At 41.2% G+C, this 27,867-nt stretch overlaps 1 protein-coding gene and 1 long non-coding RNA gene across 2 annotated transcripts in view; one reads left to right on the forward strand and one right to left on the reverse strand.

Moving 5' to 3' along the window:
- The window catches only part of ern1 (endoplasmic reticulum to nucleus signaling 1), an 88,206-nt gene that overhangs the window by 40,131 nt on the left and 20,208 nt on the right, over positions 1-27,867 (forward strand). The window contains exons 3-16 of the mRNA XM_078529043.1: positions 6,016-6,049; positions 8,595-8,667; positions 10,606-10,678; positions 12,145-12,267; positions 14,383-14,484; positions 15,569-15,830; positions 18,013-18,091; positions 19,067-19,226; positions 20,762-20,880; positions 22,216-22,401; positions 25,420-25,684; positions 26,597-26,687; positions 26,813-27,002; positions 27,557-27,656. Of these exons, the coding sequence (XP_078385169.1) occupies positions 6,016-6,049; positions 8,595-8,667; positions 10,606-10,678; positions 12,145-12,267; positions 14,383-14,484; positions 15,569-15,830; positions 18,013-18,091; positions 19,067-19,226; positions 20,762-20,880; positions 22,216-22,401; positions 25,420-25,684; positions 26,597-26,687; positions 26,813-27,002; positions 27,557-27,656 (1,857 nt within the window). The remainder of the gene's footprint in view (positions 1-6,015; positions 6,050-8,594; positions 8,668-10,605; positions 10,679-12,144; positions 12,268-14,382; positions 14,485-15,568; positions 15,831-18,012; positions 18,092-19,066; positions 19,227-20,761; positions 20,881-22,215; positions 22,402-25,419; positions 25,685-26,596; positions 26,688-26,812; positions 27,003-27,556; positions 27,657-27,867) is intronic.
- Positions 1-27,867, reverse strand: part of LOC144667600 (uncharacterized) — a 58,841-nt gene that overhangs the window by 6,102 nt on the left and 24,872 nt on the right. The window contains exons 3-4 of the long non-coding RNA XR_013573333.1: positions 19,782-20,098; positions 14,306-15,799 (exon numbers count right to left, since the gene is read on the reverse strand). This is a non-coding gene — a long non-coding RNA (uncharacterized LOC144667600). The remainder of the gene's footprint in view (positions 1-14,305; positions 15,800-19,781; positions 20,099-27,867) is intronic.

Genomic DNA, 27,867 nt, shown 5'->3' on the forward strand with positions numbered 1-27,867 from the left:
GGAGGGAGGCAGAAAACGGGAAACTATAGGCCAGTTGGCTTGACATCTGTCATGGGGAAGGTGTTAGAAGCGATCATTAAGGAGGTTATAGCTGGGCACTTAGGACAACTCAAGGTAACCTGGAAGAGTCAGCATGGTTCTGTGAAAGGGAAATCATGTTTAACCAATTTATTGGAGTTCTTTGAAGGAGTAACAAGCACTGGATAACGGGGAGCCCGTAGACATGCTGCACTTGGATTTCCAGAAAGCATTTGATAAGGTGCCACATCAAAGGTTATAGCGGAAAATAAAAGCTCATGGTGTAGGGGGTAACATATTAGCATGGATGGAAGATTGGCTGTCTGGCTGGCTGGCAGAGTATACATTAATGGGTCTTTTTCTGATTGGCAGGATGTGATGAAAGGAGTCCCACAGGGATCTGTGCTGGGGCCTCAACATTTTGCAATTTATATCAATGACTTAGATGAGGAGAGTGAAGGCATGGTAGCCAAATTTGCTGATGACACAAAGATAGGAAAGTATGTTGTGAAGAGGGCACAAGGAGGTTGCAGGCAGATATAGATAGGTTGAATGAGTGGACAAAAATCTAGCAGATGGATTATAATGTGGGAAAATGTGAAGTTGTTCACTTTGGCAAGCAGAGTACTACTTAAACAGAGAACGGCTGCAGAATTCTGAGGTGCAGAGGGATCTATGTGTTCTAATGCAGGAGTCACAAAAACTTAGTATGAAGGAACAGCAAGTAATTAGAAGGCTAATGCAATATTATCCTTTATTACAAGAGGAATTGAACATAAAAGTAAGGATGCTATGCTTCAGTTGTACAGGGCATTGCTGAGACCCCATCTTGAGTACTTTGTGCAGTGTTGGTCTCCTTATTTAAAGAAGGATGTGTTGGAGGTGGTTCAAAGGAGGTTTACTAGATTGATACCTGGAATGAGCGGGTTGTCTTATGAGGAAAGGTGAGACAGACTGGGCTTGTTTCCACTGGAATTTAGAAGAGTGAGGGGTGACTTGATCGGAGTATATAAGATCCTGAAAGGTATTGACAAGGAGGACATAGAAATGATGTTTCCTTTGGTGGGGTGAGTCCAGAACTGGGGGTGGGGTACTGTTTTAAAATTAAGGGTTGCCCTTTTAGGACACAGATGAGGTGAAATTTTTTCTGAGGGTTGTGTGTGACTTTGGAACTCTTCCTCAGAAGGCAGTGGAGGTGGGTCATTGAATATTTTTAAGGCAGAGGTAGATAGATTCTTGTTAGGCAAGAGAATCGATGGATCTCTGGGGTAGATGGGAACGTGGAATTCAAAACACAAACAGGTCAGCATGATCTTATTGAATGATGGAGCAGGCTCAAGGGACTGAATGGCACACTTCTCCTATTTCGTGTGTTCTTATGTCTACTTACAAGAGCTTGCAATTGGTTAAAAGGACTGCACAGGCCTAAAAATGGGTAACTTGCACTTTATTGTTAGTCTGTGTCAAGCCAATTTATTTGTTTCAAAGCAGGCAGTTAACAAAAGGCACTGCGTCTGCGCGTGCACAGAAAGTCCTTCACCCAGTGTTGTGGCACCAACAAACACAACCATTGCTGGCAAATTTATTGATCATTTCTCTTTGCCTTGAGAAGCAGTGGTGAACTGGTGCCTTGAACTGCTGCAATCTGTGTAGATTATAGTTTCTTGTAGCAGTTTTTGATACTACTGAGTGGTTGCTGGGCCATTTCAGAGGGCAGTTCTGGGTATGGGTTTACAAAGTCCAGATTGGGTAAGAATGGCTGGAATACCTGCACATTAGGACATTATGGAACCATTTGAATGAGATCTACTTTTTACCCTATTTCCTCATTTTATAAATATTCCTTTGTGGCTGCCTTTAGACTTCTATGGAATTCATTCTCCCCCTATTTTAATGTTATCTGCAAATTTTGGCACTACACCTTCTAGCTCTATACTCACATCAATATACAAAGCGAACAGAGATCAACCCAGAACAGAACAACCACCCACTTCTAACCACCCTTAAAACTGTCCTTAACTTCTCTCTCTCGCTTCCCTTCTAACCAATTTTTAAATCCAATTTTCTACCCCCGCCCATAATTCCATACTCTTTGATCTTCGAGTACTGTTCATCTCCTGTGTGCTTTCTTAAAGTCCATGCAGAGTATAGTCACTGTTACCACCTCAAAGAATTCTGAGAGATTTGTCAGGCGTGATTATTATTTTTGAAATTCCTACTGGCAACTTCTATTTTCTCTCTGTTTGTGATAATTCATCCTTAATTAATGACTAAAATTTCCCTACCATAGATGTTAAGCTAACTGGCCTGTAATTATGTGGATTAGCTCTGCTTCCCTTAAGGCTCCTACCATCTCTCAACAGCATCAGCCCACAAAACTGTGAGCACGAGTTGATCAAGCCTCCAAGGCACTAAAACTCTTCTCATTTATTCCAAGAGTACAATTCTTGATCTAAGAATTAAATCATCTTTCTAATTAGTTTTTTAAATGTATTTTGTCACTAAGAGACAGCAGTACATTTTAGAAGCTTAAATCCGTAATTTTTATCTTTAAATTGTTTAAGTTATTTAATTAATCTGTTGCAGGGCTGTTCAAACTGGAACCCTCGGGCCACAGGTAGCCTTGGTCACTGGCAATCTGGCCCTCTGACCAGACAACTCATTTGGATTTGCACCAGTATTTCTTCTTAGTTGTTTTGTCCTGTTTGAATTGTGAAGATCAGAAGCAAGTACAGCAAGTAATTAAGAAGGCTAATGGAATGCTCTTTTATTATGAGAGGAATTGAACATAAAAGCAAGGATGTTATGCTTCAGTTATACAGGACCTTGGTGAGACCACACCTTGAAATTTGTATGCAGTTTTGGTCTCCTTATTTAAGGAAGGATGTAAATGCGTTGGAGGTGGTTCAAAGGAGGTTTACTACATTGACACCTGGAGTGAGCAGGTTGTCTTATGAGGAAAGGCTAAATAGACTGGGTTTGTTTCCACTGGAATTTAGAAGAGTGAAGGGGCGACTTGATTGAAGTGTATAAGACCTTGAACAGTATTGACAAGGTAGACGTGGAAAGGATGTTTCCTGTTGTGGGCGAGTCCAGAACTAGGGAGCACTGTTTTAAAATTGGGGATTACCCTTTTAAGACAGAGGTGAGGAGAATTTTTATGAGGGTTGTGCGACTTGAACTCTCTGCCTCAGAAGGCGGTGGAAGTGGGGTCACTTTAAGACGGAAGTAGATAGATTCTTGTTGGACAAGGGAATCAAAGGTTATCGAGGGATTGGGAATGTGGAATTCGAAACAAGCAGATCAGCCATGATCTCATTGAATGGCCAGGCAGGCTCGAGGGGCCAAATGGCCTACTTCTGCTCCTATTTTGTATGTTCCTATATAAAATTTTAGAAAGTGCTGCTCTCGTTGACAGATAAATCCAGCATCAGAGCATCCAAGATCTTATGATATCAGCAAAATGAAATGAATATAAATTGATAGGAACATGGATTTAAGCTATGCATATGTGGGCCCTGGAAACCATAATCCATAACTATATGGTCCACAAATATAAATGTTGAGATGCCCCTAGTCAATGCTACACAAATCTCAAGGTTGTTCTTACTCTGGAACTTGCTGGAAAAACTGGCCAAATTTAAACCTACTGAGCGTGCCATCATTTGGATTAATGTTTACTGGTAGTGTACAACCAGGTGGAGTTGGCTATAGTTAACTTATGTTGCATATTTATGAGAAGAGTCTTCTAAGATGCTTTTATATTTTCCAACCACTGACTTCACATTGTGGATCTTGCACAGCTGGTGGAATCAGGAAGATAAACTTGTCTGTTAGTTTTTAAGTAACTGACAGATTTTGCACCCAGTTTTTTTTATTGGGTCTTGCTGACTCTGCTGCTGGATCAGGAAACTTACTGTCCTGATGTCAGCCAGTTTACTGTAGCGTACCAGAATAACAGTGGTACTTCTATAGTTATGTGACATCTGTGCTGGCCAAGTTGTCATATCCAGTTTGTGTATGTGTGCACGCGTGAAATAATAGTTCTCAGTGTAGCTAGTTTGTAGGATGTTCAGGTACATTGACTGCTGGTAACTGACCACGCAGTGCAGTTAGCACCGATAATCAGGGTCCAATAATAAAACAGTTTCTCATTTAGAGAAGAGTTAAAATATTTCCTAAGGTGACACATTTAATAAAACAACAATTTAGCTCATACCTGTGAGGCATGGCAAAGATGTAAAACCAATTTGGCCCTTCCATTTTAATTGTTGTCAGGAAAATTTGAGCCAGAATTGGTATTATTTCAGTGAAGAATTCAAAACACTTAAAAGTTCTCCATGTTCCCCAAGTTCTCGCATAAAGATTATTATGTATGGTTGATCATTGTGCTGTGTCTATGACACCACAACTGACCCTATTTCTCACTCTCGATCCAGGGACCAAACACATCTGATATTCTACTGTTGGAGTGCTTAGATGCACTTGAACAGTGTCTGGCTATTGAGAGCACAATATGTTGAGCCTACTGTGGTCTTTAGATCGACTGGAGTTTATATGTAGTTGTTTCTTGATGGCATATTTCTAATGAGGAAATGTTTCATCCAGAGATAAAAACAAAAAACTGCGGATGCTGGAAATCCAAAACAAAAACAGAATTACCTGGAAAAACTCAGCAGGTCTGGCAGCATCGGCGGAGAAGAAAAAAGTTGACGTTCTGAGGACTCGAAATGTCAACTTTTTTCTTCTCCGCCGATGCTGCCAGACCTGCTGAGTTTTTCCAGGTAATTCTGTTTTTGTAATGTTTCATCCATCCTGCTAATAGATATGGTTGTCCCATGGCTATAACTGCATAAACTTGCCCTTCATGTCTCTGACTTTAAGTGCATCAATTATTGAAGTACAATAAAATATAATTTTATTTCTTTGCCCTTTTAAACTATACTGTGATACACTGCACTTTGAGAAAAGCACAGCATTTTCTGTTTTGTCTTTATCTACCTCTCTCCCAACTCCTCAGCTTCACACTGCCTCTAGTGGGAAGTAATTATAATAAATAATACTCATGTTTACATTATACATTTTTATGTCAATATGCCTTACGTGGGCAGATGTGCCCATTTCTGTGCCAGTTATGTCCTACCAACGGCCAAGAGACGAATAGTCAGTTAATCTGTTCTTCGGTGGTGCTGGATGTAAGGGGATTATGCACGTTAATACTCTAGCTGGTATTGAAAATGGATCAATAATAAATCTGTCTTCTGTTGAATAATGAATGTCAGCTGGGATACCAAGAGAATAGTGGCATGGGATCATGAGAATCCATCTGAACTGTAAAAACAATAAACCTGGCCTTGTGTTCTGAAAGTCGCTGGAGTCCCAGAGGACCATGGGCTGCTCTCTCATTAGACAGCGACGACTGCTGGTGAGTTTAACCTGAGGGTCACCACACCTCAGGCGAGGGGCGAGCCTGAGAAGGCGGGGCTTAGTTGGCTGGGGAGCTGGTTTGTGATGCAGAGTGACGCCAACAGCATGGGTTCAATTCCGTATTGGCTGGTTCTACATCTTGTCTGACAAGGCTGCGTTCCCTCTGCAGTGCACGGCTATGGGACTTTGTGAAGTCAAACTTCTGCCCTAGAGTTAAGATTACTGCCAGCTGAGTCAAATGGAAATTAACATCTATTAATGCAGGCACTAGCCAGTTGCCATTTTTTCCATAGAGCATTATATATAATCATGTTTTTCCATTAGTACTTTTTAATACATATTTTCTTTTACCAAATGTGAAGTGGCTGCCTTTTTATGAGCATGGATTTGTATAATTTTGGACCTTTGGGTTTGGGTAATTAATCTGTGACTTTGTAACTCAAAATTTAAAAAAAAGTCCTTCAGGATCAGAAATAATGGAATTTCTAGCTGGATTCATAATTTGCATTGTCCCATTTTCTTTGTGTTACTGTGTAATTATAAACTTACTGTCTTTTTTGTCTTGTACAGATCCTGTGCTTCAAGTGCCCATGCATCTAACAGAGTAAGTTTTTACTATGGCTATACATCTGTTTACGTCTAATGTAAAAGGCACAGAGCAACATTATATTAAGGATTAATATGTTGTCTCGTGAATCATTCTACCTTTTTTGAGACTACCACTCCTTCTCAAATACCTGTAAAGTTTTAGATCCTGCCTCTGTGTATATTTTCCTGAAACGCTTCAGAGGACAGTTGAGAGCCAAACATGTTAATGTGGGACTGGAGCTATGTATAGGCCATCTGGCTTCCTTCCCTAACCAACATTAGTGAAACAGTTGGCTTTTGGCAACAATCCAACAACTTCATTGTCACTTTTGCTCCTAACCAGCTCCTTCCATTTCCATATTTTTAAAAACAGAATTCAAATTCTTTCTTCATTACTTGTATAGTTGTATTGTGATGTGTTATCCTTATTGGCTTCCATTTTACAAAACCCTTCTTAAAAACCTATCCCTTTGATTCCTTTTGACCATTTCTATAGTCTTTCATGACTTTTTTGGTTCTCTGCTGACCTACTTTGACCTACACTGCTCCATTGATGTAGTGTCTGCAAGCTACCATATTTATCTGTAGCATACAGTGCTGTAAATCCAAGCCACTGTTGTTGGGTTGCTATTGAACATGGTCCCTTCTACAACCAATGTTGAGTTTGCACATATTATGATTTTTTGTTTTGGTCAGTCAAATACACTTGGGAACCTAACAATATGTTTCAGATTCAGAACCAATCTACTGAGAAATTTGTTTGTAGAATTTGCTTTCCCAGTAAGAGTGCATAGGGTCACTCCCCACAGGGCACTTCATTTACCCAATGCCAGAGATCCTGGGCAAAAGTTTGCAGTGTATTTGGGGGTGCTACTGCTAGAATTGAATAATCTAAACGGACTCCTCAAACTAGCAGTGCACAGCTTGAGGTTCTCTAGACATGTTTGGCTCAAGTACTGGATTAGTGTCTGCCACAGAAGTTTTTAACTTAATTTCAAACTTCAGAGGAATTATAACAGAGTGTGCAGTATTGTGTGCACACTGCAGGCTGTACAGTGTTACTCCCACATTACTCCATTATAAGACCATAAGACATAGGAGCAGAAATTAGACCATTCGGCCCATCGAGTTTGCTCCGCCATTCAATCATGGCTGATAAGTTTCTCAACCCCATTCTCCCGCCTTCTCCCCGTAACCTTTGATCCCCATACCAATCAAGAACCTATCTATCTCGCTCTTAAATACACTCAATGACCTGGCCTCCACAGCCTTCTGTGGCAATGAATTTCATAGATTCACCACTCTCTGGCTAAAGAAATTTCTCCTCATCTCTGTTCTAAAAGGTCTTCCCTTTACTCTGAGGCTGTGCCCTCGGGTCCTAGTCTCTCCTACTAATGGAAACATCTTCACCATGTCCACTGTATCCAGGCCTTTCAGTATTCTGTAAGTTTCAATCAGATCCCCCCTCATCCTTCTAAACTCCATCGAGTATAGACCCAGAGTCCTCAAACGTTCCTCATATATTGCGCCTTTCATTCCTGGGATCGTTCTCGTGAACCTCCGCTGGACTCTCTCCAGGGCCAGCATATCCTTCCTGAGATACGGGGCCCAAAATTGCTCACAATATTCTAAATGTGGTCTGACCAGAGCCTTATAAAGCCTCAGCAGCACATCCCTGCTTTTATATTCTGGTCCTCTCGAAATATTGCCAACATTGCATTTGCCTTCCTAACTACTGACTCAACCTGCAAGTTAACCTTGGACTAGGACTCCCAATTCTCTCCCCATTTAGAAAATAGTCTATGCCTCTATTACTCCTACCAAAGTGCATGACCTCACACTTCCCCACGTTGTATTCCATCTGCCACTTCTTTGGCCATTCTCCTAACCTGTCCAAATCCTTCTGTAGCCTCCTCAATACTACCTGTCCCTCCACCTATCTTTGTATCATCTGCAAACTTAGCCAGGATGCCCTCAGTTCTTTCATCTAGATCATTAATGTATAAAGTGAAGAGTTGTGGTCCCAACACTGACCCCTGCGGAACTCCACTAGTCACCGGCCACCATCCTGAGAAGGACCCCCTTATCCCCACTCTCTGCCTCCAGCCAGACAGCCGATCTTCTATCCATGCTAGTACCTTGCCTCTAACACCATGGGCTCTTATCTTACTGAACAGCCTCCTGTGCGGCACCTTGTCAAAGTATAGTACATGGCAGGCTGTACAGTGTTACTCCCACGTTGCTTCATTATAGTACATGGCAGGATGTACAGTGTTACTCCTTGTTGCTCCATCATAGCATTGTCTTTACGCTGTGCTAGTAGTTCCTATTAAAATTGCTAAATGGATAGGTATTGGCACCTCTTAACTGCTGTGAGCCCCTCCCCACAAAAGAATAACAATAATAGGTAATTCAGTTGGTTTTCCGTTTGCAATACCAGGATTTTGCTACATGTCGATCCTTGTACTGTGCTGACGAATGGCCCAGCTGAGGCTGGTAGCTCTTCATCCTCTATAATTAGAAATGCTGTTGCCAGTGAGTTGTTTATTTCTTCTTTGCAGACCAGCATTTCTTCCTGATCCCAATGATGGCAGCCTATATACACTGGGAGGCAAAAACAATGAAGGACTGACTGTAAGCTAATGCTCATGTAGTCCCACCTGTTTGACTTAAATGTGTGTCTATTCAAAAACATACTTTCTCTAGTCTGATTGTTAAACACTTCTAAAATCAATAAGCTGTCTACTAATTTTTGTTTTGAATAACATTTGTAAACTTTGTGCCAATCCTAGTAAGTGGTGTTAATGCTGGAAAATTGGACTTTTTCTATTTCAAGCATCTAGTACCAGTATCAAGCACTCTTTGGCAGGAATAATGTGGTTACAGTCAGAATTACCTGGAAAAACTCAGCAAGTCTGGCAGCATCGGCGGAGAAGAAATCAGTCAACGTTTCGAGCCCTCATGGCCCTTCAGCAGAACTGAAGCATAGTTTCAACAAGGGAGAAATATAAATTGGTTTAAGGTGGGTGGGGGGGAAGAGACACATTGAGGGTGTGGTGTGAGCAGATAATCAAAAGATGTCAGAGACAAAAGGGTCAAAGAGGTGTTGAAGGTGGTGGTCTTTGTCTGAGAAAAGTGCTAATTAAGAATGCAAGACAGGATATTCAAAGTACAGCTCTAGTGGGGGTGGGGTGGAAAGACTAAAGGTTTTAGTTTTAGATTTAAAAATAATGGAAATAGGTGGGGAAAGAAGAATCTATATAAATTATTGAAAAAAAAGGCGGGTGGGGGGTGGAAAGAAACGGGGTGGGGATGGGGGGAGGGGGAGTTTAAGATCTAAAGTTGTTGAATTCAATATTCAGCCCAGAAGGCTGTAAAGTGCCTAGTCGGAAGATGAGGTGCTGTTCCTCCAGTTTGCGTTGGGCTTCACTGGAACAATGCAGCAAGCCAAGGACAGACATGTGGGCAAGAGAACAGGGTGGAGTGCCACCCTGTTCTCTTTCCCACATGTCTGTCCTTGGCTTGCTGCATTGTTCCAGTGAAGCCCAACGCAAACTGGAGGAACAGCACCTCATCTTCCGACTAGGCACTTTACAGCCTTCTGGGCTGAATATTGAATTCAACAACTTTAGATCTTAAACTCCCCCTCCCCCCATCCCCACCCCGTTTCTTTCCCCCCCCCCACCCGCCTTTTTTTTCAATAATTTATATAGATTCTTCTTTCCCCACCTATTTCCATTATTTTTAAATCTAAAACTAAAACCTTTAGTCTTTCCACCCCACCCCCACTAGAGCTGTACTTTGAATATCCTGTCTTGCATTCTTAATTAGCACTTTTCTCAGACAAAGACCACCACCTTCAACACCTCTTTGACCCTTTTGTCTCTGACATCTTTTGATTATCTGCTCACACCACACCCTCAATGTGTCTCTTCCCCCCCACCCACCTTAAACCAATTTATATTTCTCCCTTGTTGAAACTATGCTTCAGTTCTGCTGAAGGGCCATGAGGGCTCGAAACGTTGACTGATTTCTTCTCCGCTGATGCTGCCAGACTTGCTGAGTTTTTCCAGGTAATTCTGTTTTTATTTTGTTTTGGATTTCCAGCATCCGCAGTAGCTTTTAGCTTTTTGTTTTTATCTTTGTGGTTACAGTCAGGTCTGATTGGGCTGAATGGCCTCTTTCCATGTTGTAAATTCTGTATAATTCTCTAATCTGCCTCAACAATGTGCCTTTCCCCATTAGAAGAACAGCTGGTGCTTCATTTTGGAGGTTTAATGTCCCAAAGCCAGCTATCCCTTGGTCTCTCTGAAATTGTAAAGTTGTGACTTTGCAAATTATGGGGGTGGTGGGTCTAGGCCTCATCTTTCCAAATCAGTCTTATTGATTCCAGCCTCGGTTTTGAACTGAAGATTTTATAGAGACCTGATTTTAGAACGAATGTACTCTACTGCTAGGTTTTGGTACCTGTTTTTATATGTGATGCAGCTCCTTTTAGTTCCAATATTGCCTAATATAAAACTTGTTTTTAGTTTCAATATTTGTGCTAAAACCATTAGTTCTCTTTTACAGAAACTTCCGTTCACAATTCCTGAATTGGTTCAGGCATCGCCTTGTCGAAGTTCTGATGGTGTACTTTATATGGGTGAGTGAACTACCAATTTCACAATACACTATTATTTTCAGATTCCAACTATTCTTATCCAAGATAGATGTGTTATGAAGGATGTAACTATACTGGGTGTGGAAGAAAAAACTTCAACATGAAATGCTCAATCACCTCTTGTTTTTGCTGGAAGGAGAAACCCCTTGTTGGAAGTAGACAAGTTTGCAAAATACGGCCTAATGTTTGTGATGAGTAAAGATCAAATACACTCCAATCTGATGGCTAAAACTTAAAAGCTTCAGTAAAGCACTTGGCCGTGTGATCCTGCAGTTAAATACGTAGAATCTTGGTCTACCTGTTCTGGTGGTTTGCATATGATGAGATTCCATTCTCAGCTAGGATGCCTTGGAGACATTGTTCCACAGCAGGAAGTAGAAGTAAACAAGAAACCGCTCCCCTTCCTAGTAACTTGGAATCAGATCATATGACCCCTACCCCTTGCTTGAGGTGACGGGAGAGATCGGTGAAAGCAAGGTTGGGTAATAAGCAAGAAACTTGGGGGCCAGCATGTCTGACTTCCAGTTGGAGAAATGTTAGAAGTAGATCAGGGTGAGAATTTAATGGTGCTGTTATAATCCAGCAGCCACGCTTCTGGCCATGACTGCTGATACCCCATGTGACATGATTATCAATTGACGCACTGTGTGTCCATATTGGTGGTTACCCAGTAACAATTAGCTCCATGCCTATTCTGTTTGTGCAAGTAACTAGCAAGCCATAGGTTGAGATAAAATGAGAGTAAATCTTGTGGGGTTGGGTGGTAGTAAAATGCTTATCTTATGGATGGAGTGATTGTTAAATCATATGTCTAGAAACAACTTTTGAAGTAACATCTCCAAATCCTAATGAGAATTTGATTTGGTGTTGTTGCTGCTAGTCAGTTAATCAGAGATCTGTCTTTCAAACTTTTTTTATTCTAGTCAGACTGTTTATAGAAAGCCCTCAGCATTGGCAAAGGTTTAGATAATCACTAATCTTTAAATAGCTGAACATTTGATTAGAACAGGTACCACAAGTTCTTTATTCGTGGATTCATTAAAGTGGATCGCAGATCTTGAGATTAAGTTCAAGACTGTATTCTGTGTGGTATTTTTATAATTGCCACCTGCAACTTAAGTTAGTTCTTGAAAATAGGGGATACAGGTGATGTTTTTGTAAGTAACTTTGAAAGGTAAGCTGATGCAAAGTAACTATTCTGTAAATGTTCCTTAAGGGGGTGTATTATTTATGGAACAGTACTGTTTCAGTAGAACTGGTTCAGAAGCCTCTGCAATGGTGTTACTTTTAGCTTATTTTATACCTGGAAATACAAGAAATGGAAGGCTTGAATCGAGCTGTGAAGTGGTGTATCTGAAGACTTCTGGTGCACCTCATGAAGAGTAGGTTGGTAATTTCTTAAGTGACATGGGAACAATTTATTGGAAGACAGTTTTATGTCCCCTCAGGAAAGAAACAGGATATCTGGTATGTCGTGGACCCAATGACTGGCGTAAAGCAGCAGACGTTAACAGCTTCTTTTGCGGAAAGCATGTGTCCATCAACGCCTCTCCTGTACCTTGGACGTACAGGTATATATGTCGCATGTGTGTATGCTTCAAATCCAGAATGTAATTAAAAACCCCTGGATTAGTTTTCCCACGTCTGATAGGTTTGTTGACTTGTTGGGTTTAATCAGTATTCAGGGATAAAATGATGATTGTAGAACTGAATTTAAATATATGCAAAGTTCCAACTATTACACCCAAGCAAAGGCAAGCAAGAATTACGTCTCTGACAATTTCAGAATGAAAGTGTCTACAAAAATTAATTTTCTCCAGTGGGCTAATCACTAAATCATAAAATCCAGCTAGGTTACTTTAGATTCAATTCCATATTCTGACATCAGTCACCTGCTTAGTTCATCCAGAGGAAATGGTTTTAGAGTGGAGGTAATTACTTGCCATTCAGATTATTCTCCTGCTTTTGTTTATAGTTGGGCCCAGGAGAGCAGAATGTGAACTCAAGTTTGATAATCCTGTGGACTAACCTGTTGAAGTTATATTTATGAAACAGGAGCTGTCATATTTACATTCCTATATAGTGAGTGACTTTTATATAGTGACTTTTTAAAATTTTAGTTAATGGTAATAGAAGGGTCAGAGTCATTTGGGATAAACCCATTAAGAACATGGACAAAAACAAAATTACCTGGAAAAACTCAGCAGGTCTGGCAGCATTGGCGGAGAAGAAAAGAGTTGACGTTTCGAGTCCTCACGACCCTTCGAAACGTCAACTCTTTTCTTCTCCGCCGATGCTGCCAGACCTGCTGAGTTTTTCCAGGTAATTTTGTTTTTGTTTTGGATTTCCAGCATCCGCAGTAGTTTTTTGTTTTTAAGAACATGGACACGTGGCTGTGGTAGAGACTCAAGTGGGGGAGACTGCCGAGCATCAAGAGAATGCTGAATGGATGGATCCCAGGATGAGCTCTGTGTCTGTCATGTGGCTCTTGTTGACTTGGGTGTCAACTTGAGATAAAGTTTCAGGTCATTTTTACTGGGGTAATATGTCCTATCAAGTGAAGGATACACTAATGTCAGTAGAGATGTTTTATTGACTGTACCCATAAACAAACATGTTTATAGGGAAGGGAGGGAGAAAAGGGAAGAAATGGGGGAATGCCTTTGGTTCCTTATTTCTCCCCCTCTTATTCCTTTTTACTCCTGTTGCTGGTAACTGTCAACAGAGTATATTTTCATATTAGATGATGCTCATTGCTTTTAATTAATTTTCCCCTTTTTAGGGAAATGGGCCATCAGAGTATTGCAGCTGACCTATGGAACACTGGGAAGAGTTTAGGCATCCCCTGTCAATCCATTTAAAGTATTAATCAATTCATAAAGATACTTCTTCATAAATGAACACTAATGTGTGTTGGAGAAGCAACAGGTGAGGGCTCCCCAGTTTGCAGTAACTTGAGTGAAGTGTAGGCTTGTTTAAGTTTGTTTTGGTGCTTCAATTGGGTAACACTGGCTCTCCCCAGTGGCTCAGGTTCCTGTAGCTGCTGCGTCAGATCGAACAGGAAGTTGCCTGGCAAGTGCTGATTTCGCTGATCTGAAAGCAGGGTAGAGGTAGAGGTGCTGGTCTCAGCACCCCTAGGTGAGGGAGGGGCAAATAGGCCAGGAATCCTGATTTCTATCCACTGCTGGACATGGTGATTCCTAGCTGTGATGCGACTGAACAACCTTATGCCTGTGGTGGAAGAAGGGACCAAAACTCCCCATCACTGTTGACTTATGAACGCTAGCCACTTAGAGGCAGGTACTGGAGAATGGCTGGAAGCTGGAACAATAATGTGAAACACTGGAGGAATTGACTCTTGTCAGAAGGGAAGGAAATCACTGAGAAAGAGTGAATGTGTGGCGTGGGCAGAAGGGGAGAAAGAGTGTGATTTTGAAATTGGGAAATGTGGCATTGTGGAAAAACCCAAATGCAATGGAACACATTTCATTGTGGCACTAACACTTGTCTAGTTGGATTAAGCCTGTGTCCGTGAAACTTGGCCACAGATCCAGGAAGAATGCAGTTTAATCTCAATATGCATGGAATTCCAGTGACTGTATAAATAACACCCACCCATCTTTTTGTTCCTTTTGTGCCTCGGTCTCCAATAGCTCCTTCGTGCTGACATGCTCTTCTGTTTCCAGAGTACACAATCACCATGTATGACACCAAGAACCGGGAGCTGCGATGGAATGCCACCTACTTCGATTACTCTGCCACCTTACCCGATGAAGATACTGAATACAGTAAGGATGTTTGGAGTTGAACAGTTGCTTGCTCTGCTGTCTCTGCAGGGGCAGCTACTGGTGCATTTTGAGAATTTTGCCAGGCAACAGCAGATAAAAACTAACTATATAGCCACGTGGTCACTTCTGTGCTCGTATTGTACCTAAATTGACTATTTTATTGATAAACGCAAGTATCACTCTGCAGTTTGGAAAAGTTATTGTTCATTTTGGCTTTTTAATTTTTAAGAGTTTGCCCCTTGGATGTGAGTCACACTAGTAAGGCCATATTTATTGCCCATCACTTGTTGCCTTGAGGGCATTGACTCCTCTAGTAGTGAGGATTAGGAGTCATGTGCAGGCCCAGGCCAGGCAGAGCTAATTAATTTTTCAAGCAACTGAATTCACAATTCATTTGCACACGTGTATAATGTGTGCTTGTTTATTTAATTAAAAAGAACATTACAACAGATCCTGAAATTCCCTTCCCTGAAGGGCATTGGTAAGCCTTTTGGATATATTTTTTTAAGTAACTACCAGTTTTGATGGTTATTTTTCAAGCATTGGACTATAAATTAGCATTTTTATTTAATTCAGTTTTACAGCTTGCCTTGGAGGGATTAGCACACCCAATCTCTCAGTTGCTTGTTCAATGCTGTATTCACTAGGTAGCCAGACCCTGTGTACATTGGAGTGGGCATCATTTTTTCACTACCACGGCTTGAAGAGCTCCTTTTATCCTCAGTGAAGCCCTGTCTGAAATTAATCTTGACTAATCCTGCAGTGTGTAGTAGAGGAGGAGGATGGAAAGAGGGTAGGGACAAAACAGGATGGGGGAACTTGACATATTTGCATTGTGGAGTGGGTTGGGGGGTGGGGTGGGAGGTGGGGGTCATGATTCTGAGTAACCATATGTAGTCCAGTCGCTGTTTTACCACATGTACCCAGCCCTTCAACTCCAGAAGATTGTACGTTCCTGATATGCCATTTTTGTGTAGCTCCATTGCCCCCAGTAGTGTCAGTAGTAGAAGCTGAACATTCTGCCACCATGCTTTTAGCGCAGTGAAATGCTTTGTATGTACCAATTCTAACCATCTACTTGCAGAAATGCTCCACTTTGTGTCGAATGGAGATGGCCTGGTGGTGACAGTAGACAGCGAATCAGGTGACATTCTCTGGATTCAGAATTACGCATCACCAGTAGTGGCAATGTACATCTGGCAACGGGAAGGACTGAGGAAAGTGATGCACACAAATGTTGGTATTGAAACCCTCCGCTACCTCACATTCATGTCGGGAGAGGTGGGCCGCATCACCAAGTGGAAATATCCTTTTCCTAAAGAGGCAGAGACCAAACAGAAGCTGATGTAAGTGCTGTATCACTGTTAAACTAGTGAATTCTGCAGAGTAGTATAGAAATATTCAGTAATCCTGTTTAGTAGTGATATAAACATTTAATCTGGGCGAATTGACTGCATCAATAATCCATTAAGAGGTGAACAATATCTTGGGTGTAAATTTAAAAAGCACTTTAAATGAATGGCCTCCATAGAACCTTACTGTGATTCTATTTCATCTCCCTCCCGTTCTGCTCCAACCTTTGCATCTGGGCACTTGCCTTCTCTCCACTTCCTGTTGCAACAATGTTGTTGTATTGAGCATCTAACAATGGCCTCGTGCCACTGCTGCTTGCGATTAGATGTTTGGGAATGGGGAGGGTAAAACATGCTTCCAGTGAGGTAAAGGGAAATACTTCCCTTTCATTTCAAGGTAACATGCTGCTTCTGTGAAGCACTCTGCTCAGAGGCCTGCAGAGAACTGAACAATTAACTAAACAGTGCAAAGCAGATTTGGATGGTGAGCAGCATTAGCTGTGTTTGGAAGCCCCATGTTATCTGATTATGTGTATGACTTTGTATTGAATGTTTACCTGAGTGAATGCTGCAATGTGTTTGAATGAACCAGATGCAGGTTATAATTCAGCATAAAATCTGGCATCAAAAGTCGTCAGGTCTCCGTGACCAATAACTAATGTCACTCGAGAAGCTGCTTTAAATGTTAATTTGGTCCATGTACTTGACAAGAGAAAATTACCATTCTATGGGAGAGGCTGTTTTAAAGAACTGGCATAGGCACAATGGACCGAGTGACCGCTTCATGTGTGTTGTATGAATTGATGTTAAAAATCCCGTGGCATTACTTGCAAAAGAGCAGAGAACTCTCCTGATGTACTGGCCAACATTCCTCCCTCAAAAACCAGAACCAAAAAAAAAGCGATTTAACCAGTCATTGATGGTGACAGGACATTGTTGGGAAAGAACAACTAACAATAGACCCTACATTCCATAAAGCAATTCATTAAGTCATACAAACACAAGCATTTTTATTTTATTGGTTTAACAATTGGAGGTTCTACATTAGGCATTCAAGAGGCGTTCAACAAGAAGTTGAATAAGCACATGAGGGACAGAGGGATAGAGGAATATAAAAGCAGGGATGTGCTGCTGAGGCTTTATAAGGCTCTGGTCAGACCACATTTAGAATATTGTGACAGTTTTGGGCCCCGTATCTCAGGAAGGATGTGCTGGCCCTGGAGAGGGTCCAGAGGAAGTTCACGAGAATGATCCCAGGAATGAAAGGCTTAACATATGAGGAACGTTTGAGGACTCTGGGTCTATACTCGATGGAGTTTAGAAGGATGAGGGGGGGATCTGATTGAAACTTACAGAATACTGAAAGGCCTGGATAGAGTGGACGTGGGGAAAGATGTTTCCATTAGTAGGAGAGACTAGGGCCCGAGGGCACAGCCTCAGAGTAAAAGGAAGACCTTTTAGAACAGAGCTGAGGAGAAACTTCTTTAGCCAGAGAGTGGTGAATCTATGGAATTTATTGCCACAGAAGGCTGTGGAGGCCATGTCATTGAGTGTATTTAAGAGCGAGATAGATAGGTTCTTGATTGGTAAGGGGATCAAAGGTTATGGGGAGAAGGTGGGAGAATGGGGTTGAGAAACTTATCAGCCATGATTGAATGGCGGAGCAGACTCAATGGGCCGAATGGCCTAATTTTTGCTCCTATGTCTTATGGTCTTATATACTGATGGGGTTAGATGAAGAGAGGGTGGGTGATGCTCATATGGACCATAAACACTGGCATGGATCTGTTGGGCTAAATGATCTGTTTCTCTGCTGGAAATACTCTGTCTGTTGGTCCAGTGAGCTATTACAATCAGAGGGGTCAGGAATGAGTACCCCACAATTCCCTTTGGGTTTCATAACACTAATGTAGCCAAATTGAATGACCAGTCAGCTGTGATGTTGAGCTCCTCCTTGCAGCTGATTAGATCATTGGCAGATCTGTGTGAACAGGTTGCTTGCCTTTCCTGACAGCTAAGATGTGGCCTATGGATACTTTAACAATTAAAAATAGCAAAATTTCATAATGTATTCCTTCACTGTGTGCACCCTTTTCTAAACACCGCAAGACAGGCTTGTGATCACTTGCTCAAGTTCCTTTAGTCTTTAACTTCACACCTGATTCTTCATTCTTAGGCCAACTCTGTATGTGGGAAAATACTCGACCAGCTTGTATGCCTCATCATCACTGGTCCATGAAGGAGTGGCTGTTGTGGTAGGTATTGGAGTTTTATCCAGTTGCAAATTTGAGCATCAAACTGTGTCCCTTTTATTTTAAAATAAAAGTTTTCATTATTCATCTATAACTTTATTAAAACAAAGGACCAGTGTTTGTTAGTATATTGTAAACATCAGCTACTGTAGTTGTCTTCCCCTCCAATTTCTTTCCTCTTCAGTAAGAAACAATTTGGACTGGACTCTTTTATCTTGATCAAATGCCATTCTCCACCTAGTGTCTGAACAATGAACAGCAGCAAAATATTGGGCCACCAGGGAGGGATTGTGACTGAGCCCAATCCACCCAATGCCGCGTGCCTGAGATTTCTGCCTATAAATTCAACGGGATGGAGATCCTGGCTGATTTGTTTTCCTGCTTTACCAGCCCAGAGTTGCTGGAGAAAGCTACACTGTGCCTATTGGTGCTTTGGCTGGGATCAGCTAATTCAGCAGAGATTGCGAATTTAACCAACAGCCAACCCTGAATGCTTACTGTTTTAACCCACTGAGCCAGCCTTTAATTTACTTATTTTTATTTGAAAAAGAAACATTTTTTTGGGAATGTCATATAAATTTTGATTCCAGTTTGCCTATTTTTAAACTAGGATGTTGTGCCATTTTCGGGTGACAGGAGCAGAGATTGTTTGTGCTAACACAGAACATCTCATTGCACAATTCTTGCATTCACCTTGGTTTTAACAGTGTGGTCAGTTTGTCTCTATCCTCTATTCACCCTGCTGCTTAATAATAACTCTAACTCCAACTTTCAATGTGAAATCTATATATTTTGTAGAAAAAAAATTAAATTTCTTTGATTCCAAGAGGTGGAACTTGAAGAAATAAAATTTTTGCATTGTTTAGGGATTCAAGAGAGTACAGATGGTTTTATAGATAATCCTGTTCCTATTTCTTACTTTCTTATACTTACGCTGTATTCCAGCAACTATCTTTATTACTGTTTTTGTGTTCACAGCCAAGAGGAAGTGCATTCCCATTACTTGAGGGTCCCAAAACAGAGCGTATTACAATCACAGACCGTGGGGAGTGTGACACTACACCCAGTATTGATGTTAAGTTCACACCGGGAGTCACAAACACAATTGATTACCTGAGGAATCAATGGTTTCTGATAGGTAAGAGTAGTTACATGGTGTTGAAGTGCCCCCTGGTGGACAGTATGAGGCAGGACTGTCAAAATCATCTGGCCCCTTTTCTCCCAGGAATGGAAGCATTATCAGGGGCTCTGTGGTAATCTAGGTGTTAGCTTGGTTTCCCAGGAATGTCAGTATTGGCAAGGGCTTTCTAGGAATGTACTTGGTGGATGGAGAGGAGAGCAGTTTATCAGCTCAGAATGTGAGAGCTTTTCTGTGGCTAACATGACCAAAATCGCTGAATGAATTGGAGGGAAAGCAAATAAGGCCAGGAACATGGAACCATGCAGTCACCAAAATCTCTATTCTAGGCTGTGTGGGCAACCAATGTGCCCTTTAAGATGTGCACGATTGCATCGCTCAGCAATCTTAAAAGGACTGCACAGTGTGATCAATAAGTGCACAGCAAGGAAAAAAATAAGGAAAACATTGACTTAAATGAATAAATACAAGAGAAAAACATTATCTTCAATAGGACCAGGAAGCTTTGAGAAATATAATTTTCTTCACACTGAGTTAAACATTAATGTCACTCACATTAATGTCTTTCTGTTGTGAAGAACGTGTAGTTGGTCACTGTGGGTGACTGCGATGCAGATCTTCTAGCACAGGTTTGCTTCATCTTTGGGAGCTGGGTCTATATCCATGCTGAAGGGGTGAAAGATTCTTTGCTCAAAGCTGATATAAACAGAATTGCATTGGTCCAGCACGTACTATACTGTCCTTAATTTGGCACTGATTGTCAGTGACGCTTGAAAAAGAAAAACAATTTGGAGGGTAAAATAATGATGGTGATGAAGATGTAGTTCAGGAGATGTATCCCATTTATAACTTGTCCTGATGATTTGGGAGCTCTGGAAAAAACAAAGTAAAAGATAAGGGGAAAGGTTCTTGCCTCCCTCACATTAACGTGTAAATTAATTGACCACAAAACAAAAAAACAATGTGGTTACAGTGAAGCATTTTTCAGTCCACACTTTCTGCACCCCCGCCACTTCCAGCATTCCCTTCTGTCTGAGAGAGAGAGAGAGAGAGAGAGAACAGCTCAATGATGAAGCAAAAGGAATTAAATTGCTGACATTATTTGAAATTGAATTTCTTCTTCAAAGGCTGTTCATTACATTTATTGTGCTAGCCAATGAAGTCAAAGGTTCTGTTGCAGATTTAATAGAAGCCAACAAACTTACTAGATTTGGCCATGATTTAGTGTACTGGATTACTGTAAAACAGACTTCCCACCATTCCTGAGATCCTGTAAAATTTTATGATTTTGGTATGGGAAGTGATTGGCTTGTCATATATTCCAATATATGACTGAAGTTGTGAATAGTTTTCTACTTATCATTAGTGGGATATAACTTGTAACGTGGATCTAAGCACATTCATATTTTCTCCAGTACCTTAGTCACTTCAGGACTGCCAGCACATTGAACATCTTCCCTGATGTTGCAACCTGAATGCATTTCATGTCTGTTATTTGCTGCTTCAGCTGTATTGAGCTGTGGATTTATTTTCAGGTCACCATGAAATGCCCCTAGCAGCCCACACCAAGATCCTGAACGGCTTTCCTGAGAATGTACAGAAAATTCCGGACGATGTAATCACTACTAGCCCACAGAATGAGATATTTGAAGACGTATGTATGTCTAAATTGCTTCTCACACACTTACATAGTGTGACCTGAAAACTGTGCTTAAGTGATCCAGAAGAAAACTAGAAAGAGAAGGTGGTCATTCAGTCCTTTAAACCTGTTACACCATTCAGTTAGATCACAGAATCACACAGTGCAGAAGAGGCCCTTCGGCCCATCGAGTCTGCACCGACACGTGAGAAACACCTGACCTACCTACCTAATCCCATTTACCAGCATTTGGTTGATCTGTGCCTGAACTCCTGCATCATTAACCAACCTTTGTTTGTTAGCTTGCCCAACAAAAATCCATCTCAGTCTTGGAAAATTTTACTTGTTCCACAGCCATTTGGGGGAAAGTTCCAGATTTTCACCACTGTTTCTGTGGGGGAGAAAATTTCCCTCCTAGATGGCCTGGCTTAAATTTTATAATGTCTCCTTGTTCTCCATTCGTGCACTAGAGGGAATAGTTTATCTGTATATCTGTCGTATTGAATCCATTTCATCATAATCAACCCTCAACCTTTCAAAATCAAGGGAATACAAACAAATTTATGCAACAAGTCTTCACAATTTAACCCTCTAAGCCCCACTATCATTTTCGTGATTCTGCACTGCACCCCCACTGTTAGTGAAAGGTGGGAGGAAAAGGTGGAAAATACCCCCTCAAAATCAGCAAGGTTCCTATTCCCAAAACTGAACTCACTGCTTCAGATAGGTCCTGACGAAGGCTCTGTGCAACGTGGCCCCATGTGAAAAGGTGTTGGATTGGCAAAACTCTGAGAGAATTTATAGGGGAAATTACTGAATGTTGTGCAACTGTCTTGCTGAGTAACTTTGGTACAAAAATGACTTTAACATGTATGTTGTTGTAGTAACTTCAGTGGAGCAGTAAAGTGTAGGTAACACTTTCTATGTTATTGAGCCATCCATGGGAATACCTGCTCCTCATTGGATATCAACGCACATGTGCTTTCCAGGAGGCCTGGGGAATAGCGATTCGGAATAGGAACCTTGCTGATTTTGTGGGGATATTTTCCACCCTTTCCATCCACCCACCACTAGTTAAGGAACCCCGATCATGCCCACTGTGCTACGCCAGCTTGGAACAGGAGTAACTGATGGTAAAACCTGGGACCTAATTGGCTCTGAATGACAAGATACCAACTTTACCAGCCTTCAGGTGAAGGGAGGAAACTCTGGGTGTGACTCTATTCTATAATACCAGTGACTTTGCGTCACCAAATGATCAATATTAATATTCCAAACTAATGTAATGTTGGATATATGTGTTTCTGAAAACACCATTATGTACATTGACCTTTTTAACATTTCTTTCAGCATTTCCCAGACATTGATGAAGTTGCAGAGGATTTTGATATTCTTAATGACCTCAAAGAAAAGTATAGCAAATCGCAACCCAAGCTTGAAACTCCCGTGGATTCTGTATTGAAAGACATGGCCACAATTGTCTTTAGTACCTTTCTGTTGGCAGGATGGGTGGCCTTTGTCATCACTTATCCTAAGGTAATGCCCATCAAAGTCTCAAGTGAACTAAAATAATGGATACAAAAACAAAAATAGCTGGAAAAACTCAGCAGGTCTGACAGCGTCTGCGGAGAGGAATACAGTTAACGTTTCGAGTCTGTATGACTCAGTTCTGATGAAGAGTCATACGGACTCAAAACGTTAACTGTTTTCCTCTCCGCAGATGCTGTCAGACCTGCTGAGTTTTTCCAGCTATTTTTGTTTTTGTTTCAGATTTCCAGCATCCGCAGTATTTTGCTTTTAAAATAATGGATGATTGGATGGCAGTGTTTTGGGATGGGTGGGTGTATGGTGTAGAGTTCAGATGTGGTAACATCCTTTAGTGACCTGGTCTCAATGGGAGTCTCTGTTTATTGTTTTAACATAGTCTTTCACCCTACAGTTTGCTGCTCTGTTCACCTAAGTGTCTTTAATGTGGCAGAACATCCCAGGGCACTTCATAGAAGTGATTATCAGACAAAATTGACACCGAGCCATAAAAGGCAACATTAGGGAAGAAAATTAGAAGGTGGTTCAGAGATCTTAAGGTGTGTCTTAAAGGAACAGAGAAAGATGGAGAGTTTTTTTTTTGGAGGGAATTTCAGAACTTAGGGCCTTAGCAGCTGAAGGCTGTTATTTGCTGGGTACAATTCCACTGGTGCTGATTGCTCTTTGCGGGACTCCTATCCCAGGGTTGTTCAGCGTGAGAGTTTGGGTGTTGAATGTCCGTAAGCTAGCTGACTATCAACAACATAGCTGAGCTTGATCCAAACCTTGTGCGGTACCATTTATGGATGTTTTCCATTGAGCGATTTGGAATAAATACCATGGCAGATTTCTACTGCCCTCCTTGGTCCTGAAGTCCAAATGTAATGTACTCATTGCTGAACCAGCTGATTCAGCAAAGAGCAGGAATCGAACCTGACTTCTTGCTGTTCAGTATGATTTAGTACCATACCAGATGATGCGTTATCTGCTAAACCATTGGGGTGCTTGGTCAAGTCACCATGTCACTGAGATACTTCATGCTGGTATATTTTTCAATATAACAGACCTCATACGACTGACCCTGTCAGTATAATGTGTTGATAGCAATGCTGAATGGACTCTGGAATCTTGCATGACTGTAATAAGGTGGCCACATTTGAATATCTGGCACAGAGCATCAACTTTTCCTTCCAGGTCAGGATGACCTTTCATCAGTTCTGATGATGGGTTATTTTGATTTGAAACGTTAACTTGGTTTCTCTCCACAGATGCTGCCTGACCTGAGTGTTTTCAGCATTTCTTGTTTTTATTTCAGACTTCCAGGATCCACAGTATTTTACTTTGTATCACTTTTCCTCCTTTTCCTGTAGTTGATGAGATCCATGGGTGGATTGGTTGTGAAAGTCCTCTTGCTTGGTGTTTTAATGGGTTACGTTTGATTTTGTTGTGAAATACATGAGCAGAGTTCTGCTGAATGTGGGATTTGTATTTCATGGAAACAATGTGAATAAGCATGTTTAGAACAGTCAGGAATACTACCCCCACACCTGCGCCTGTTTGATCCCTGTATGCAGTTGGTGACCTAGATTGGCACTGTCTTGGTAATCAGAGGTTATTGCCCCCCCAAAAAAAAATTACCAAACTCATCTCTAACAGGTCAGAGAAGCACATTACTCCCAATGTGCTGCTCTGCTGTCCTGTAACAGGCTGTTGTTGGCACCATGCCCTGATTTCTCCTCTTCTTCCTGAGAGCAAATCTTGCTCATTTGACATTTTTCCTGATGAGATGGGTGAGATTGGAAACTCTTAAAGACGTCCCAGACCAGAGCATGTATACCGACACTCATTAGCATTTTGGTAAATTCCACTCTGCCCATCTGGCAGCTTTAATGTAGCGCTTTCAATTTGCCAATCAATATTAGAATTGCTAGAAGTAAATCCCTACAATAAAGGGGAATTTGGTGGCTGTAAATGGTTTGGGAATTTGGGCTTCCTTGTGAGTTTATAGGTCCCTCATGTATTAGAAATCGTACACTAGTCTGTCCTCTAATGGTCAGTTGTGGTAAAGGAAGGAAATGAACATTCAGGCAGTTTCTAGTATTAAAATCTAGAGTACATCTTCATTTCTGTTTTGACTCTGAGCTTCTTATTGGAAATAGTTTTCATAAGTAATAAAGCAAGACTACATTATTAAGAATATTTAAGCTACAAAATTGTCTTCATGCACAATGAAAACTTAAATGTGGATTTGTCTACAGCATTTTAAAATTTTTAGAAATGAATGCCACTTGTTCTTTTGTGAGGTAAGGGAGGAGTTTGGTGTTAAATGAGGATCAGTGGGTGATATGGGAGGGAATGGACTGGATGGGCAGAATGACCTTTTCTCATTCCTGGCTTAAACTTTTTTATGTGACAAAGGATAAAAGTTTAAAATCAATTGCATTAAATAATTCTTAAGTTTACTCAAGGTCAAATCCTATCATTACTTTACGAACAGAAAATATCTTAAATGTTGCAACTCGTGGAATGTAGTTGTAAAGTTCCCTTGGAATCAGCTCTAGTTATAAATCTTACTATGGAAATCAAGAATCTGATATCCATCCTCTAAAAGGAAAGGTGGGGAAAGTTGTGAAACTCCAGGTGGAGGGATTGAGGGAATAGCATAGATGCATTTAAGGAGAATCTGCATGAGGGAAGGAGGAGTAGACGGATATATTGTTAGGGTGAGTTGAAGTAAGGCGGGTGGGAACATCAACTTCGACCCGGACCTGTTGGGCTGAATGGTCTGCTTTTTGTGTTAAGTGCAATGTGATATAATTCTATGCAATGTAAAGTTCTGGTTGTGAAAAAGGAGATGCTGTCATAATGTAGATTGTATAAGTAAGTCGGGGCGCGGTTCACTGGTTGGAATCTATGGTGCATTCTGCCAAATGGCAGTGCAATTTTGGCAATGGATTATTTTAAAAAAAAAACTCAATTTGTACAATGCAATTGCTGCAAAAGTTATCAAAATAGATTTTCTTTTTCTAGACTGTGCAGCAGCAGCAACAGTTACAACACCAACAGTTTCAGAAACACTTGGAGGAAAGGCTGGAGCTAATGCAGAAACGGCAGCTCATTTTCCGCCCCCCTCTCTTGGGTCCAGAATCAGACTTCCTGGAGTCAACCAGATTGCGAACAGAAAGTTCAAGCACCAACACGCCAAGTGCATCTCCGCGAGCCTCTAACCATTCACTGTACTCCAATCATTCCATCTCTGAGTTCGGCAGCTCGGCCACAGAACAAGAGGACGGAGGTAAAGCTTGGTTGAATAACGGGAGCCCATGGAATTTTAATTCGGTGAGAAGGGGAGGCAACAGTGTCAGGAAGAGAGAAGAAAGGGAGAAAATAGAGAAGGGATGTCCTGTTTTGCTGTTGGTAATGATTAAAATAGCACCATCCAGCTTGCCCCACTTCATTTGCACACCCTGCAGTATTTGGCATGTAGAAGATATAGTTTAGACTCTGAGCATTGCTGGAAAAAAAAGAGACATGCTGTTGAAGCTTTTGTCTTGCAATTCTGTGCAGATGAGTGCAATAATACCAAACAACAATTTATACTGCATGAGAAGAAGGTGCTGATTAGTTAGCAAGTGGACTTTGATTGGCAGAGGTATTGCCACGGAGAATGCACCAGAGAACAGTTAACTATCAAGCTTTTGTTTAAATTCAGACCAGGCAAGGCAACTCTGGTCAAGGCATTGCATTGGGGAATGGCAAGATGAAAAGCTTCGACCGCATGTCTCGTTTTTCTTCGGCAATTCTCCAGTTCTGTACTACCAAGTGACTACTAATTCAGACCTCGATTCCTCCATGAGTGAAGAATGCCCAGCAAACCAGTGGTTTGCAAAGGAAGAGAAGCAAATAGCCCAATACTTAAAAAGTTTAGATGCGCAATTCAGATTTCATTAGAACTGTTGGGATATATGCTGATCACCCCCAATATTAGCAACATCTTAACTGAGTAGTCAGCCCATAGTGTCCCACTTCTGGTCAGGAAAATTAAACTGAACCAGTGCAGGTAAACATGTCAACCTCGCATGTCTCCTAGAGATCTGTTCCAGTGTCATTGGTAAAGACCTGGCCTTATTCAGAGAAATTTGTTCACTATCTTGCATCATGTTTCAGAGTAGAAACAACAGCTTTATCTTATTGCCTTTGTTCTCAGATGACGATTCTGATATCGTGAGAATTGGAAAAATTTTGTTTAGCCCAAAAGACGTCCTGGGACATGGTGCTGAAGGGACTATTGTGTTCAAGTAAGTTTGATTTATTTTCAGAAAATATTACAGTAGCAAAACCAGCTATCTTCTTTAAATGACTTTGGTGCAGATTACATTTTAAGCTCTGACTTTTGTTAACTTTACTAACTTACCTTCTCAAGAGGCAAGTTTGATGATCGATACGTTGCAGTGAAGAGGATTTTGCCAGAATGCTTCAGCTTTGCAGACCGTGAGGTCCAGCTGCTCCGTGAATCTGACGAGCACCCAAATGTAATCCGTTATTTCTGCACGGAGAAGGACCGACAGTTCCAGTATATAGCCACTGAGCTCTGTGCAGCCACTCTGCAGGAGGTGAGATCTCTAGGAATACCTTGAGACAATACGACTACTGCCTGTGGACAACAAAAAGACAATCTGATCTGCCCCAGGCCTCAAACTCCTCTTTCGTGCCAGCTCATCATAGCCCTCAACTCCCTGATATTCCAAAAATCTTATCTGCCTCTTCTTTAAATACTTTCAGTGATCTAGCCTCCACAACTCTCTGTGATAGATAATTCCAGACATTCACAACCCTCAGAGAGAAGAAATTCCTTCACATTTCAGTTTTAAATGAGATATGTCTTCAAAGGGAAAGGAAAACATTTTTTTAAAGTTAAAGAGGAGCTGAGAACAATGCTGGGGAAAGCTGCAGTGGGTTACAGGGTGGTAGACATCAGTGAGAAAGGAGCGCAGTCAAAGGATTAGGGAGGCAGGAATGACATTACATGTTTGTTTATCTGACCCATTCAGTTTAGTTAGTGAAAGCAAGTTCTGCAAGTCCCAAGGTTTTCTTTAAATGCTTTGTTTTGTATGTCTGTCTGTTGGTCATTTTCTTGTGCCAGAAATAACAACCTTCTCTTTCTCAGTATGTTGAACAAAAAGACTTTGACCGCCATGGCCTGGAACCTATTCCTCTACTTCAGCAAACCACATCTGGCCTGGCTTATTTACACTCGCTGAATATTGGTAAGCAGCACTCCGTTCAGCAATTTAAATGATCTCCAATACATACAACAGTGTGCAACTGCAATCTTGCTGTTTTATATTGCCACAGCATTCTCACTGTCATATTTATTTGAGGCTGTCTTATGTTTATGGCTCATAGTTCTGTAATTGCCCCGACAAGCAAAACATTTTCTCTACATCCACCTTAACAAATCCCTTCATTATTTTAAAG

This window comes from Cetorhinus maximus, chromosome 24, assembly GCF_964194155.1.
Source record: "Cetorhinus maximus chromosome 24, sCetMax3.hap1.1, whole genome shotgun sequence".
In the NCBI taxonomy this organism is placed as follows: Eukaryota; Metazoa; Chordata; class Chondrichthyes; order Lamniformes; family Cetorhinidae; genus Cetorhinus; species Cetorhinus maximus.